At 40.5% G+C, this 17,770-nt stretch overlaps 1 protein-coding gene across 1 annotated transcript in view; it reads right to left on the minus strand.

The window, feature by feature from the left end:
* Positions 1-1,965: 1,965 nt before the first annotated feature.
* The window catches only part of ntm (neurotrimin), a 423,702-nt gene continuing 407,897 nt past the window's right edge, over positions 1,966-17,770 (minus strand). Inside the window, 6 exon segments of the mRNA XM_072659079.1 lie at positions 1,966-5,154; positions 6,495-6,572; positions 9,710-9,745; positions 11,091-11,242; positions 13,010-13,130; positions 14,690-14,821. Of these exon segments, the coding sequence (XP_072515180.1) occupies positions 5,054-5,154; positions 6,495-6,572; positions 9,710-9,745; positions 11,091-11,242; positions 13,010-13,130; positions 14,690-14,821 (620 nt within the window). The 3' untranslated portion in view covers positions 1,966-5,053.

A 17,770-nucleotide genomic window follows, 5' to 3' on the forward strand; every position in this document is an offset into this window, starting at 1 on the left:
CTTCAAAAGGTTCCTTACACATATTTCATGGTTCTTTACAAAACCAAAATGGTTCTTCTGTGGCACTGCTCAAACAACCCTTTGCAGCACCTTTCTTTTTTCTCTTATTTATCTGTGAAAGCACACATACACTATATGTCCCCTTATAATAAATGCATTCAGCTTCTTTAAGTACTGCCAATAGAGTAGGACTCTCTGGAGCAGATAAAAATGCAGCAGATGCTGGCACCATGCTGCCTAATGCCAGGCATGGGCTAGAGGGGCATGAAGCCCCCCAGCATTAAACTGTGAAGCAGTGGAACTGTGTTCACTGGAACGATGGTTGGTGATCATCCAACATCTTAACCTCACTTATGCTCTGGTTGCTGAATGCAACCAAATCCTCACATCAATGCTCTAAAATCTAGTAGAAAGTCTTTCCCATAAAGTAGAGACATTTATTCCAACAGAAGCAGAATGAGTTTTTTTTTAGTGCCCTTGATTTTAGCTCTGAAACTCTGAATGAGCAGGTGTCCACATAGTGTATCTTAGCAACACTGCTTTTTATTTTCCTTGATCGTGATTGCTCTGGCATTAACCATAGATTTCTTCATCATTTGGTGATGTTGATGTTTTATGGTCATTTACAGATTTTCATCTTTCTCAAATGTGCTCTGTGGAAAAAGGAGGGATTAAGGCTTTGATCATTTTCTGTATAAACGGTTTTAATTAGATAAAAAGAAGGAAAACAAACGAAAGGGGGAGAAATAGATTAGTTTTCAAATGAGTGCTTAGTGGGATTTTACATTTTCTGCATTGGAGTCTCTGGGAACCCAAACTATGAAGAAGCAGGCATATCATCAGTGTCACGCAAAACCTTGTATCTCAAAAAAAAAAACAAAAAAAAAAAACAATTTTACAGGAGATGGAAAAAAGCTTCTCAATCTTCAATGGAAGTCAATGTATTTTTTTATCCCAAGTAATTTTGGAGCATTTCTATTCGCCCATTCATTCTGACATTTTGATAAGAAGATACAGTGTTGTTTGTGTGCCAGTGATGATGTCATGCGTGAAAGGGTTCTTCAGAGTGAAGCAATGGAAGAACTACTTTTGTTTCCCTAAACATCCTTTCAATAGATTCAATTCTTTAAAGATCCACTGTTGTGAGGTTAAAGCTTCAAAAAGCATTTAAAAAAAAACAGCGGCATACCCCCTTATGCCACCACAACAGATATGGGACCTCAATGAACCTTAGGTGCCAATGGCCCTGTTGACTTTTTACCATTTGTCCTTTCCTTCAGCACTTTTGGTAGGCATCAGAAAAACCCCACAAGACCCACAAGATGTTTTGGAGGCGTTCTGACCCAGTCGTCTAGCCATCACAGCTAGATTCTTATCAAAGTGTCTCAGATTTAACCTGCTTTTAATGCATACATCACCTTAAAGAACTGATTGTTCACTTGCTGCCTAATATTCACCCCTTGACAGATGCCACTGTAGATGAAGATAATCATTGTTTTTCACTTCACCTGTCGATGGTACTAATGTTATGGCTGATCTGTGTTTCAGTATCAGTAAATTCAGTAAATTGTAAAGTACTGTAACCTTGGAACAGCATGTACGGAAGGAACGTGATGAAAGAAAATAAAAGGTTCTCCAAGGAGCCAAAGCGGTACTTCCAATGGCAGTGGTTCTTCGTTCTGATCCTGGAGTTCCACTGCTGTACATGTTGCAGTGTTTTCCTGCTCTGACACAACCAGTTCACTTCAAAGAGGTCTTATTACTTGCACTGAAATGCTGAATAACCCAGTCTGCGCCACCTTTAGAAGTGTACTTTGTGGTTTAATTTGTTGTTTATCTGTTTATCGTCTGTAGCTGTCGGGCGTTATTTGCACGAAGTCTCTCTCTCTGATTGCAAGGTTGTTTTCTCGTGCGCTCAGAATCTACCACTGCACTCCAAGAATTACAATTAGGCTGCCAAAAGCGTTCTATTTAGATACAACATTTTATTATTGTAAGTCTTAAATATGAACACACAATCTCCATAAAGAAAAAGAAAAAACATATGAAGCAACAATTCCTTTACATTACAGGGAGTTCAAACAGACTTTTATTGGGTCCTCTCCTGGGAATCGTATGAGAGAGGAGTGATGCATTGTTCTTTTTTTTTAACCCCAAAGGTGACAGTTGGTTTGGATGCTATTGTTGAAACAGGTATTTTGCACCAACTCGCCCCGTTGTAAAGGTGTGGAATCTGGCCATGCACAGACAAGCACAACTCCTCTGCTGAAGATAACGTGGTGCAGTAACAGGTTCTCTTCCATCAAACGGCTTTCAAAGCTCATAAACCAGGTTCACAAAGCTCACGTTCCAAAACACGTACCACAAACAGCCCTAAAGAGTGGGTGCAATGCAAGGTTCCAGACGGAAATGTACGGAAAGCTGATCAGGGACGTTATAAGTGAGGAGACCGGCCACTGGTTGAAATGAATGAGAGTTCTTGTGAAGCTCAACATGGCGTCTGTTTATGTTACGTTACGAAGTCCCGCCCTTCAACAAAAACAGCTAATCAGCTTGCTGGTTACGTAAAGAGTGGAGAAACCCTTCCTCGATGTGGAGATCTGTGCAAGCATAGTAGCCAGAACAAGCTGAAAAAAAATCAGGCTTTTCAGGCATTATAGAGACGTTAACGCTACAAACTATTCATGAGCTTTTTCACAGAGTTTATCAAAATTGATCGAATCTGACCTTCAGTTTCCAGTGTTTTGGTCTCTGCCTATTCATAGAGAAAGAAGCCTGGTCTCCTATGACTGGAAATAACTCCCCAGCGGAGTTGCAAACATGGCCGCTGAGTGAACAGACTTGTCAATAAGGACTTTGAGGTGATGCAGGAAGGGTCATGCTCTCATGTTTTGTCTGGATTTTGAGGAGGAACTCTATTGCACCTACCCTTTACATGGCTGCGAGCTCAATGCCCAAAAGAAAAGTAAAAGAAAGAGAAAGAATATTCAGGAAAAAAAAAACTGTAATGCTTTACAGTACATCTTCATAGGTAACCACATATAAAACTCTCTGCCAGAAGGCAGCACAGACGCCATAACCCATCTAATTTAATTACAACCTTGTGCTTGAAATCCACCACTGTGGATGGTGGGTAATGTGTTTTTTCTTTACCTTTAGACTTCTCCTTCAAGCTGTGTGCCCAGCTCTGTGTCCATTCTCTGGGCATATTTCAATCTGATTCTCAGTTGTTGGAATTGTGAATGTGTAAATCCTGACACATACAGGATTACTGTTTATGATTCATGAGGACAAGAATTTTGCTTAATAAATGGTTGTCTTTGAGGTACCTGGACTGAAGAAATGGCCTTCATCCAACCAAAAACAACAGCATCAAAAAAGAAAATAATGATAAAAGAATGAACAGATGCTTCAGTAGTCCATTTTCTCAACCTGTAATGGTAACTCGTCCAACCAAATGTCAAGATATGGAGAGTGATGATGCATAGAGACAGTGGTGGGCAGGCAAGTATGCCGAACCTGGCCCAGTGAAACATGCTGTGAAGCACACTATTTCATGTCAGACTTTTACAATGAGCAGATTAATGACACTATTTTAGAAGTTATTTTCTTAATGCAAAAACTCATAAATAAATTACAGAACTCCAAACCCAGAGGAGCAACTTAAAATAGAAAAAGTCTGTTGCATTGTATTAAACTGGTTCACAATTTTAGTAAAAACAGGTGCATATTTTTCCCTTTTGTACATATTATTATATGCATATAGATAAGAGAAGAGAACTCAGTAGTCGAGATGAATTATGTTGGGAAAAGGGAGTTTAGAGTCACTGAAAAGTCAGAGAGAGCAAAGTAACTCAAAAAATATAGATATATATATATATATATATTTATGGACGCATTGCTTAAGATACTGGCATGGTAATAAAACCCCAACACGTTTAACGCTAAAAGTTACAGTATCTCAAACAACCTCCAATTTATGATACAACAGCTGAAAATCAACACATGTTAGCTGATAGTTCTTTGGGCTTTCTCAGTCAGTGGAATGGCAATGTGCTCCTGGAATGAATCTTACCCCAAAGCCCTAAGATGTCAGCCCTAGTCCGTTAAAACAGGATTGTGGACTCTGGATAGAGGATAGTGGATTGTGGATTGGATTTTGGATGCATCATTGCTTTATCATATTAAGATAAGAAAACAGTAACACTGGATCGGTTTACTTCATGTTACATTAAGTTATCAAAAAAACCCAAAAAAACAAAAACAAAAACAAACAAACAACAAAATTAATCTCTGTTGACTAAATTAAGCATTAAAGGTGAGTTTCTTAATGGACCTGCAGTGTATCCCCACATTGCCTTCATGCTAGACATGATAAAAAAAGGTTACACATAGTATTTACCAAAAAGTAACAAAACCACTCTGCTTCTCTCCTCATATATATTCATTTCTAAAATAAATCGTATCACAAGCATAAATTACAAGGACTTAGTATGAGGAACAGGAGACCTGGCGAGTGCGCCACGTCCCCCAATTTTCCTGCCAAAGTGTGTTACAGCATGATAACGCAAGGAATTGTACAATGACTCTTACTTCTTGAGGTAATTCACTGCCATGACAATCCAAAAGGGATCTTCATCACATGCCTTATGCTTGAAATTCAATTCCCTACCAAATATCATATCAGATTAGATTAGATTAGGACTTACAATCATTTAGATAAAGCTACAGTTACAGAAAGAATTGAATATTCATGTGTATCTATTAAATTAGACAAGCCTCACCTCAACTGGCTTGCTCTCTAGGACTATAGTAATGTTGACATATCAGTGGGGCAAAAAAACAAACAAACAAAAAAAGGAACATTGTAAGAGATTCTCACTGAATGCAAAGGAAAAAACCCAAAAAACAAAAACGACATGATTACTTGATTAAAAAGGAAGGAGTAGTGGGGAATCCCATGCACGCTCCGTGCTCCCGTTGGCGGCTGCAGGTGTTGCTGATATGAGTAGTGAGAGGGATGAGGCTGTTTCTTCCTGAAACCTCTTCACCATCAAAACTTGAGCAGCAGCTGCAGGGCGAGGATGAGGAGCAGGCAGATGGGCGTATATGTTCCCGATGTGCCGCTGTTGCCGTCTTGCACTGCACCGGGTCCTAAACAATACCCACAGTGTTGATTATAGATGTGTAGACAGTGAAAAATAAAGATATATATATATAAGTACACTGAGTTCCCAGTTCATTACGTACACACCTACCTACCCACCTACCTTCTACTCACACTCACTGCCTAGCCTATAAGGAACACCTACCGTGTGTGCAAGCATTGTGGGTTTACAATTACTGGCTGCAGCGCGTTTGTTTGCTGCATGAATAGATAAAAGAGACCACCACAGGACCACCACTGACCAGACAGTGTTGCTTCTCGCTCTCATTCTCATTCAAAGTGCAAGGCTAGTGTGTGCCACGCTGGTACAAGTGTACGAGGCTGGGGTTCTTAAACACCTCAATGTCACAGCTGGGTGAAGAAGGAGTTTGCCAACCAAAAATATTCAAATGAAAGCGATCCTCCGGTCAGAAACTGACCTCTGGCCTGTCACAGGGCTACAACTGCACATGGAAGAGGATGGGCAATAAGTAGGACAATGTTTAAAGAGACAGTGAGAGTAGGTACATGGTAGGTGTATCTAACAAACTGTTAGGCTGGCAACTCTGTGTTAAATGGACCGGTTCTTTCTCAATAAAACCTTGACTGGGTCTAAATGATTAAAAAAATAAATACATTAATTAAGACTTAAAAATAAAGATGCTAAAATATCTATTTTTTGGTGATGGATATATGGAAATAAAGAACCATGTTTGTAATAGAGATGTGTGAGTGTAAAAAACCTTTGCAAAGGTAGCGGTCCACTGTGCTATCATTATGGCCCGGGGGTTTAAATGCTAAGCCATGCTGCTTTGACATGAGCAGCCGGAGTCAGAGAGAGCACAACTGGCCGTGCTCTCTCTGGGTGGGTAGATGGCGCTCTCCCCTCAATGTGGGCCAGCACAGGTGATGGCTGGGTTCGCATGTATTGGAGGAGACGGGTGTTAAGCCTTACCCTCCTAGTGCTGGTAGCATTGCTAGTGTTATGTGGAGCGATGAATGGGTGGGTTAACTTGGAGTACCAAATTGAGAGAAAAAGGGAAAGATTTAATAAACAAATTATTATTATTAAAGGTTATTTTCACTCACTCATCTCTATTGAGAGATGGTTCTTTACTGAACCAGAAGTGGTTCATCTATGGCATCACTCAAAAAAACATTTGTAGCATTTATTTTAGTGTAGATTTAAACTGCTAGATTTAATTCAATCTAGTATGTAAGTTATTAGTTGTTTTCTACAGGTTAGTGTGTTTGTTGTACTCTATGTTGGTTGATCAGTGTCTAATGGTTAGTAAACTATAATAATTAGCTGTGAGTATTAGGAATGCTAGTTCTGTTTATTACAAACCTTCCCACAAGTGATTGAATTCAGTGCCTGTTTGCTCTAAAACAGATGAAGTCACTTCTAAAAGAGAAGTAGTCTCCACTAAAAGAGAGATTATATGAAACAAGACACTTAACAGAGACAACAGAGGCTATAAAAAACCCAACAACACCGTGAGGCATCTCCTAAGCAAACAGTGCGGGGTAAATTGAGTGAGCACACAAACTGCTCCCCTGCTCGCCCGCCCGCCGGTGCTATTAAGCACCCAATTCAGCCTAGATTAGCTGTTGTTCTTGCCGCTCTATTTACCTATTAAGCCAACTTAGATGTCAGAGTATTTCTGGCAGGGTTGCAGCACTGTGGCGGAACCAGGTCATCAGGCTGAAGCGGCTGGAAGGGCAGAGACGGCCCTTCTCTGGTGATGAATGCCCATCCAGGGTCTTTAGTGCTCACATTAGGATCATCAAAGCATCTGGTGTCCTCGTGCGAGACCTGCTCGGCTGTCCCCTCCCCTCCCCAAGCCTCCGCTATCATTACCGCACTGTAACTGCACACCCTTGACCTGTCCACTGCCGTGGGTCAACTGTAATTGCAGTTTGTGATAAACAAGCTAATCAGGCAAGGTGCTTGGTAACGAGATTGCTGACGGGGGGCCAAGGGGGAGGCTTGCAGCAGGGTGAGAACAACTACGTACGAGCTGTTCTGGCTTCATAATCATAGGGATTTGAAACGAGACAGCGCTGCAGGCTTCAGAGAACAGGGGAAAAAAAACAGCGTCTGGGTGTCGCTGCGTTAACAGCAGAGAGAGCAGGATGGCCATTCATTTATTCGCCTTTCAATCAGCCTTCGCTGAACCGCCATTCACAGCCGATAATAGAAAAATAACAGTGTGACTGTTGAAAAGGGATCACAGTAGGACAGCTGTGTCGACAATGTCGATGAACGAGAAACTTCTGAGTGTAGGGTGAGATTTATTGAAGGATGTGGCTTAGAAGTTCTGAGTTTTTTCTAGGGGACAGATTCACAAAAGTGTCTTAAGAAAGAAATTCTTTTTACATGTGCCTGTTTTCCTGACTTCATAAGTAAGAAAATAATATAATATTTTTAAAATTTTCCAATTTTTAAAAAAGATTTGTAACTTTTCACTTAAGAAAAACACTAAGAACAAATGCTATTCTTAAAAAATATTTAATAATTAACAAAATGTTATATTTTCTTAACAGTTCGATAGCCTTACACTTGTAGACTATAAGAGCTCAGAAGGTGAGACTGTCTATCTAGCTTAAATAGCTGAATTACTGGACGTTATCTCTAATTTAACAGGAGACTGGGACGTATTTTCCAACCGTTCTTAGAAGTAATATCTTCTTAAAACCCACTTACGCAGTTTTCAAAAAGATGCTGACATCCATCAATGGTTTCTTATTTGGGATTTCTTAAATTGAAAAGGACAATAGGATCCAGCATTATATGGGCAGAGCTGTGAACAAAAGTATTATCTCTTCGCTTAGTCCGGACCAAGGGAATCGAACTACAAGTATAAACACACCCTAAGATAATACTTTTAAAAATTTGCATTCAAGAACATTCTCATTAACTGTTTAGTGTTTGTCTTAAGGTTCTTTATAAGTTTTATTTATTTTGAAAGCTTTTTGAGAATCTGGCCCCAGATTTTGATTAGACATCAAGGACTAAACACAGCAGGCGGTGTCAGATTTGCTGCGATTATCCAGCCAGGATCGTTGCAGCGTACAGTGATGGAAATCTACCAAAGCACAAATAAGGCTGAGGCAGACACCCATGAAAAGAAGTGCAAGGTAATCGACATTTTATCGGCACTGCATCAGGAAACAGTGACGGGTGACAGAGATGTATTTGATCTAAATCTAAAATCCCGATGTCAGACGCCTCCTTAATTGGTTTTAATTCTCATACATTACTGTAAATTTACTGTCATCAAAAATTATACCATAAGCCTGGATATAATCTATTCTACACACCATGGGACTAAACTTTGTTTAGTTGAGCACGGTATTGTTTTAGTTACAGTTTAATAGCGGTAACGGCAGGGGACCTAAAAACTAATAAATATGACAAACAATAAAGCAGACCTACACTCCCCTGTCCTCTATTCCCCATTATACATTAAAACACAAAGGCAGGCATCAGACGAGCGGCCAATTTCCATCTAAACAAATGTTATACTATGGCATTATACAGAGTGTCTATTAAACTTTTCGCTTTGATGGCTCTCCCAGAATGCCTTCTAATTTCCCCTGGATTTGCTGGAGTTCAGTAGCCTTTCTTTAGGGACGGAGATCCAATTATACCGCCACAGCAGATTATGCTCAATCCTGCAGTCGGATAATTAGAATAATACCAGTTTCTCACAATCAAATTCAAAGTAATTAATGGCTCTCTTGAGAGCTCACAGTCATCATTCCCACTCTCACTGTTTTCAATTTAGGTCAGACATTCTGTGATGTGTAAAAAAAAAAAACCCAAAAAACAATATCATTACCAAAGTTTGACAAGGGCAAAAAGCTCTGTGTGCAGAAGCTTAACAAGCAATGACATTGGCAGCTCTTAACGGACGTACAGCATTTAGACTGGAAAGCACAATAAGCATTTCTAGACATTTGGCAGTAATGACATGGGGAAACGACACAGAACAAAGCGTTTTGTACAACGCAGACATGTACTTACACACAGCAGATGCAGGCATGCATAGCCACAATGAAGCCATGGCATGGTGCGTGTGGGTTAGACAGGAAAAGAGAAAGAGGGGAGAAAGAAAAGACAGAAATTAAGCAATACCGAATGCAGAAGCGCACACCACCCCACAGTGATCCACTGGAGACAAACTGAGGCACGGCAAACTGAGCCGTTCCCCCCTGGCAGCAATCTGTACTGTCACTCAAAGTGCTGAATTTATTATTGACATTACGAATTGGATTTCTAAGCTAATAAACCCCTTAATAGGAGTGGCTAGTCGCCAATTTACAACCTGACAATCAGATTCCGTCAGGCGACACAACAATTATATTAGCCCCTTCATGTTGAGGAAATTTGGTGAAGCAATCTAGTTGATTGACTTGAGTGTCACCTCCATGACTTCTCCTCCGTCTCAGTGTGGTTGATATGAAAACGGCAGCATTCATTTATTTGTTTAGGAAGCATGCAGAGACAGGCTTGACCAAGGCGAGGGCTAAAACCGCATGCTCATGCTCGATACTAACCTTGCAAAAGTGTCGAGCTAGTGGGCTCAATAACTTCTACATGAGCAAAAAAGAAACACAAATCAAAACAATGACAACAGCAGAAGAGGCAAGAAAGCTGAGTACTTAAGCAGCACGTCTCACTTTAGGTATGATATAGGATCAAGTCAAATTTGCCATGATTCTAACAAATGTTTAGGGTGAGTTTCCCATAAAATAAATAAATAAATAAAAACAAGATAAAAACATCTCAGTAATTACCAAATCAACTAATAGAGAACATGAGAAAATGAGAAAATAACAATTCTGTTCATCCATAGTCTCCCAAGCTGCACTGTTCAAAACAATATACCATCCATCTTCATATTCACTTCCTTCTGTCCTAGACCCTCTAGAATACTCAGTCCATGGCAAGTTTAATAATTTAATAAAAATAATTCAAAATAAAAATAAATAAATTAATTAATTAAAAAACAACTTTATGGCATAACAAAGTACCATTACTTTATTTTGTTATTATTATTATTATTATTATTATTATTAATAATTTATTTAATGGTTCATTTATTTGTTTGTTTGTTTGTCCCAGTTCTCCTCCCCATCCACCACTCTGTGTGGTGCCGTTGAAGAAACGTCAACAGGCAACCAACACACCCTGAGGAAAGTGCTGGGTATCCAGCTATGAAGCATCGGCTAGCACCACACCAGGGCTGGCCAGCATCATTCTGAAGTGATGTGGGGAGAGAGAGAGCTATCTGCCTACACTGAGAGAGCAAGGCCAATTGTGCTCTCTCGGGCTCCGGCTGCTGATGGCAGGCAGCATGGCCAGGGATTTAAACCAGCAAATCAGGTCATAGCAGTGGCAGCACCTTAATGCCCCATTATTTCAATGCAATATTTTAAATAAAGCTTCTAAAGATTCTAATTATGCTTCAATATATACAGTATATCTGTACTGGATGTAAACGTAGAGGCAAAAAATCCATTTAATTAGACCAAGAGTCAAATACTAGGGTCAAATCCTTCTACTACTACTACTATTACTACTACTAATAAAAATAATAATAATAATGGCTGTCAGATGTTGAACTGTATGTGCAACGCACATAAAGAAGTACTTTGTGATAAACAAATAGGTTGGGTTACTGTCTAACTTGTGATCTGGTTCACACTTTAGTTACAGAGGTTTTGGAAATGCTCATAAATTAGCAAATATTCTTAATAAGTAGATAACAATACACTTAGCATTACAGAGCTTTTGGGAAACTCACCCTTATGTAGTACAATTTGAGAATCATCAAAAGCTTATCTTTACCATACAATAAAAATATATTCACAAAACAAGCTTAGCTTTACTGAGTGGAACTGATATGTAGAGCTCCACACGCATAACTAATCTCACCATATAGAACAATGCTTGTGTTTGCACTTCCGAGTTTGTTGATGGCAATGCAAGTGTAATTTCCATAGTCTGCCTCGGACACGTTGAAGAAAGTCAGCTTTGATATGGCGCCAGAATCCTCGATCTCAATCCCATCAAAGCCGTTGAAGATCCTGCAAAACAAGTCAGCAAATTGAGAGACTTGAATCAGCTCGACACGTTTCGTTCTACATCAGAGCTTCTTTTGAAGGCCCGGGTTACATTTATGACAGCATCGACATTTCCCGGACGTGGACGGCAGCCGGCCTGGACACATTAAAGAAGGCACCAGAGCTGGGAGGCATTATCATCAGCGACACCCGCTATTTAATCACGACACCGCTCTGGGACAACTTTCTCTTTACTGACATCAAAGGCAGTTTGAGTGAACATATTGAGATGCATTCCAGCCAAACGCGCTTTGGTTAGAACGCAAAGCGTTTCACTTTCTGTCAGACATGGCAGGATATGGCATCAGGAATATGCAGCTGGTGAAATATGGAGCTTTTAACCTCCTGCTATGTCTGCAGCACTCAAAGGGATACAGATATCATGTAACATGCTTTCATAAACAGTGTTTTACATTAAAATGTCATGCTTTTAGTGGAGATTATAGAATGAGCTGTCAGAAACAGACTTCGGTTTACAGCTAAAAAATCTTTATACTCACTCCCACCTGTACCAGAATAGAAATGACCAGGAGGAGGTTTCTCTCGTTCATTTATTTCTTTATTTAAATGTAACATCTGGTAATCTTTTAATCCCTGTCATTTTAAAATAGTGCCTGTATCACAAGGTGTACCACCCCAAACATGCAGCATTGTGAGTTCTAGACACAAAAAAATCCCTAAATGTAAAATTAATGTAACTTTTAGACTTTTTGGACTGCTAAAATACATAATACTCTACATGTCCAAATGTTTGTGGAAACCCCCTTTTAATGAATGCATTCAGCTACTTTAAGTTGCACCTGCTGCTGTCACAAATGTGCAAATGCGCACACACACAGCTTGTCTAGTCCCTGTAGAGAAGTACTGCCAATAGAATAGGACTCTCTGGAGCAGATCAACATGAACCTATTGGCACCATGCCTAATGCCAGGCGTGGACTAGAGGGGTATAAAGCCTCCCAGCATTGAGCGGTGAAGCAGTGGAACAGTGTTCTCTTGGATGGTGGTGCCCCATCCAATACTTGAGTTGGAGATGAGGTGGGGTGGTGATCATCCCAATATGCTGACCTCACTAATAGCCTTCTTCCCTGGACGGTAGAGACAGTTATTCCAGTGAAAGAATGATACATTATTTTTTAGTACCAGAGGAAACAATGAATGTGCAGGTGTACTTTTGTCCATGCAGTGTATGTTTATTTTTTACAGGAAAACAAGCAGTCAAGCGGCCTGCACTGAAGCTATGAAGCTAATGTAGCTAACAAGAAGCAGAGGTTTATAACCACAAATTAGTATCATGCAAAATACAGTGCATACATACATCTGTGAGAAAGAGTGCTGAGTCCTACTGGTTTTAATGGGATTCAAGTTTCAAGTAATCTCTATCTATAAAAATCAACAAAAGCATTTTATAGAACAGCTTCAGAAACGACACAGTCCAGTCTAAAAGGGAACCGACATCCCACATGACTTTTCTTTAATAAAAATACTATAGTTTTCATAGTTTTACATTTCATACCATTTCATTTCTGAATGGCTAAAATCTAAGAAAATAGCTACTCTACAATCAAAAAAAAAATGGTCCAATGGCTCAAGGTCCTGCTCTTGGCATTCTGATTGAAAGGATCTTCCAAATACTCCTAATCTCATCCCACACTATGATCACGGGTGCGTGACTCATGCATGGCCACAGATGCACTGAGAGTTCAAAGCAGCAAGCACTTTCCTGATTTACCTTCTGTCGTCTCTGTACCACTCGAAGTCTGCTTCTGGTACAGCATCGGCCTCACACTGCAGGACCCCTCTCTGACCCAGAGTGACTCCGACATCTCTGCCCTCAAACACGGTCGGCGGGTCTACGCAGCAGAACAGAACCTTTAGCAGATAAGGCATTAACAAGTCTAGTAGAAGTCACCCTTTCTTATCTGATTACTGATTCCTTCTAGGTCTCTATTAGTGCCTTAGGCCTTGAAACATTTCTACTTACACTCAGTTGGATTATTTTTCGGTTATGTTTTTGAAGGTGTAGTTTGAAGCGTTCAAGGTATATCCCATTTGTGCTTATATAGAAGAAATAATTTAGTATTTAAATCTGACAAAAATCACTTTCTTAATTTTTACTGTTTTTGAACATTGGAATACATGGAAAGGGTCAAAATACTAACACATACAGTATGTCTACAGTCTCTTTCTGAGGGTAGATGCATGAACTTTGACATCACCCATGGTGAAAGCTACCTGTAAGTGTCTCAACATTTTTACCCTGTTTAGCTGAGCCAATAAACCCACCCACTCACTAGGGAACACTTGCAATGCTCCTGAATCTAGGAGGGTGAGGACAAGTACGTGCCTCCTCCTCCGATACATGTAAAGTCAGAGCTTCAGCCACCACCTCTATACAGGGATTTGAACTAACAATTTGTGGGCTCTAAATCTTCTCTAACCATGTTCTTATCATCTGCAGCTGATGTGCTGCACCAGGTTCTAATTTTCAGGCCTTTTCAGCAGTAATATCGGCGGAGGTATCCTACGTTTTTCATTGCATTTCTACTAATTACATTTTACAACTGATTTTTAAAAGCCATTTCTTCGGTTGTATGTGTTTAGTTATATCAGCTCCATCTCTCAAAATTCTAAGAATAAATTGTTTCTGTCAGTCCCTTGGTATCGCGCCCTCCCCCGGCTCACAGAAGGACTTTTGTTTTGTGTTTCCGTTCACGTATGATTCAATGTATCGGTTCAGTGTTTTGTTCATGTTCATTTACGTCATGTGTGTTTGGTTCAGTTCACTTGTGTTCTGTTTTTTGATTGCTTTTTGTCTCCTGAGTTAATTATGCGTTTCACTTGAGGCTGGGGGTACTTAAGGGGCTTTATGGTTAAGGAACCTTGAGGTTGCCTGAGAGGTTCCCATCTGTTTCCACATAGTGTTTAGGCCAGCTTCAGCTCAACTCCGTCGTCTGCTAGCAATCCACCTGGAGGTTCGAGCTTCCACAAGCTTTCACGGATAGATACCCACGACTCTCGCTCCAGCTAGCTGCTCTTGTCTAGTAGCTGGTTCCCCAGCTATACCCCCGGTCTCAGGTCTGTTTGTTTTCACCCTCTTGCTTGTCATGTTCTGGTTATGTTGATCACTGTTCACGTTTATGCCCTGTAGTTGCTGCCTTTTTTGTCTCACTTGCCCCCTTTTGTTTGTCTGGTTTTGTTTAATAAATTACTTGCATTGAGTCCATCTCTGCGAGTGTTCATCCCTCTGTGTCTGGCCTAACCCGCTATGACAGTTCCAAATGTCCAGATGCATATAAAGCATTTGTTGTAATTAAAGTCTTCTATAGATTTACGACAACAGATATGGCAGAACACCACGCTCTATTACCTCAGGTGCTCTAGACTAAAAAAAAATGAGAAAAGGACTCACAATTGACCACCAGCTGCACTGTCTTCGTGTCTGTAGCAATGTCGTTCACTGCAGTGCATTCGTACTCTCCTGCCCTCTGTCTGCTGATGGAGGGGATCTCCAAATACTCCTCATCTGAACCAAGACCATCCCCTGAAAACACAAACAAACAGAAAGCAGTGAGCAAAGTCTGTACAATAGTCTGTGTCAACAACAAAGTTTAATTATGTAGTCTGAATGAGCTGCATCCATCACCCTGATTTCTCAAATGACGCGTGGATTAGAAAGCTGAGGCCTTTATTTAGCAATGCTCATTAGCATATCTGAGTCTCAAGTAAAACAGCATGGGACTGCATTTCACTTGGAGAACAGACTTATATAAGCAGCACGCTGTCACTTCTCAAAGTCAACCTGCACTTACTAAAGCCAGCAGTGTGTGATACTTCTCCTAGATGACTGAGGAACATGTCGGCTGAACTTGACGGCAAAGCTTCAGGGTGTATTTATAGATAATGTATGACTCATTGTAGGTAAAGAAAGTCTGACTGGAGATGAGGGGTTCAAATCCAAATCTTCAAAACATCATGCATTCTCTCTCTCTCTCTCTCTCTCTCTCTCTCTCTCTCTCTCTTTCTCTCTTTCTTTCTCTCTCACACACACACACGCATTTGGAGTCTCAACAGAGAGCAAAGTGCCAGATTTTAGTGTTTGCCAAAGTTGAGACATTGAGGTAGATGTTAGTCGTGGGAATCCTTGTGAAGCAGTCATCATCGCAGAGAAGCAGCACATGCTTGACTTCCACAAAGAGGCATTACAAATTCCCTGGCGTGGCGTGTGACAGTAATGCAGTACAGTGTACTCGCAGTGGTGGGCTGTGAAAGACAGCGTCTCACACCGGGGAGAGGCTGCTAACGAGAAGCACCTCTGCTCACCTGATGAGGAGTGTCAGAAGAGCACCCTGGAGGAGCGGTGTGTTCCATCTGAAATGCTACTCACCCCACAGCAAGCAGAGGACAAACACAGGGGTTTACATTTTAAAACCTTTATTCTGCTGTGATAAATCGAGAGGGAACTTTGGGAAGGCCATGTTTTTGCATATTGCATAGTACAGCAATTTCACAGGTGACTAGGCTAAACCCTAGGAACACTAGACAAGCTTTCAACCCCCAAGGATAGGCCTTGAAGCATCACTTCTTTACTTACGCTTTGTTTAATTATTTCTTATTTGAAGCTCAGTGAAACAAGCGGATTCTAAACTTTCAATTATAAAAAAAACAAACATGTTTGGAAAAGGAAGTATTTTACTGCACAGGTAATCCGTACCTGAATAAAATATGTTTGTACATTTTTTGCTCAGTCTTTTGATATAGACCATAAACTAGATTTATAGTTATAGAAATAAATATAGAAATAAAATAGAATTATAGTTATTTAAAAATACAGAACAATTGTGGTCACATAAAAACTCACTTTTCAGTATAATGTGAATCTGGTAATTGTTCTTTGTGTTGTATACAGATTTCCTAATGAATGAACCAATAAAAACGATCCAAAACATACCGCAAAACTGACAAACTTTCAGCTGTTTGCAATGACTCCAGCAGTCTCAGAATTACTCAACCCCTTCATGACAAGCATCTTTAGCCCTTGGTAGAGCACCCTTCTGCTGTTATGACCTGCTGCAAATGTGATGCACAGCCAGATGCCAGCGTTCCTCAGGAATCCTGACCAATTCCTCATGGGCAGTGGCAAATTTTATTGGGTTTGCTGCTGCAACCGCCTTCTTCAAATCCCACCAAAGATGTTCTATGGGTTCAAGTCAAACGACTGTGACAGCAACTCCAGAACCTTCCCAGACTTCTTCCGAAACCAAGCCTTGGAATCAATGTCCTGTTGGACGGTCCAGTTATGCCCAAGCTTCAGCTTCCTTACCCTCCCTGGATTTTCTGATGTTTGATTGAATCCATCTTGTCCATCTTTCCAGTGACAGAAGAAGCAATTCCAGAGCATCGTTTAGCCACCGCCGCACTTCACTGTAGGCTGGGTGTTCTTTTCAGAGTATGCTTCATTCTTCCTGCTCCACGCATACAGCTGATCCATAGGCTCGAAAAAGTTCCAGTGTTATTTTATTGCTCCATAGAACAGAATCCCAAAACTTCTGTGGCTTATTTATATGGTTCTGAACAGACTGGAGCTGACTTTTCCTCTGCTTTCAGGACAGAGGGGTACGAGCTTGGAGACCTTTAGCGTGTGATATGCCCCATACTGTGCAAACTGAGACCTCAGTGCCTGCTGCCACCAAATCTTGCTGCAGTCACTCAAGGGTTTTTGACCACCTACCGCCTTAGGAATCTGGTGACAACTGGTGATAGCTTCCTCTTTCTGCCATGTCTCCTATTTAATAAATGATCATTTAATAAATCATTTTACAGTTTGCAGTTATATGTGCGTGATCTATTAGGTGATGTGTACTAGCTTATTAGCTTTTAGAAAATTCTATTAAAATGATATAGTACAGATTGTTACTGCATAATTTCAATCTTTAATCAAGCAATAACTTTAGCCAGTTTACGTCCAGATAGTCTTAATGTTTCTCAATGGAATCAACTGACTATTGTATCAATGATTATTCATGTCTTATTTATTAATGACAGTGATGTTTGGATGCTTTACCAGAGGCATTTGCCTTTGAAGGCATCCACTGAAACCCTTAAGGAGTTAAAGGATCTGTCAGGCAAGCGGATCATGGACATCCGCTACACTGTCAAACACAAGGTAAATATGGAGCAATGGCAGCAGGTGCATCCGAGAGGCTCTTCAATCACACCGGAGTGATTGTCACAATGAGAGTATTTACTTCCATCATGGTCTAAGCACTTCATGGCTGCCACAGAGGATCATATCAAAGACCACGACTTACAGGTGTGACAATTCAAGATTAGGGCTTTGGCAAGCGATATCATGTGGCCTTATTACAATGAGTCACACACTCTGGACTGTTTGACAATGCTGTGTTGGTTGGACCATGTTGGCTCAGGTGTCAGGGAATACAGCATCACACTGCACTGCTAAAAGCCGAAAGACCAAAAGAGAAAGTCCAGG

This window comes from Salminus brasiliensis, chromosome 16 (genome assembly GCF_030463535.1).
Source record: "Salminus brasiliensis chromosome 16, fSalBra1.hap2, whole genome shotgun sequence".
Classification (NCBI taxonomy): domain Eukaryota; kingdom Metazoa; phylum Chordata; class Actinopteri; order Characiformes; family Bryconidae; genus Salminus; species Salminus brasiliensis.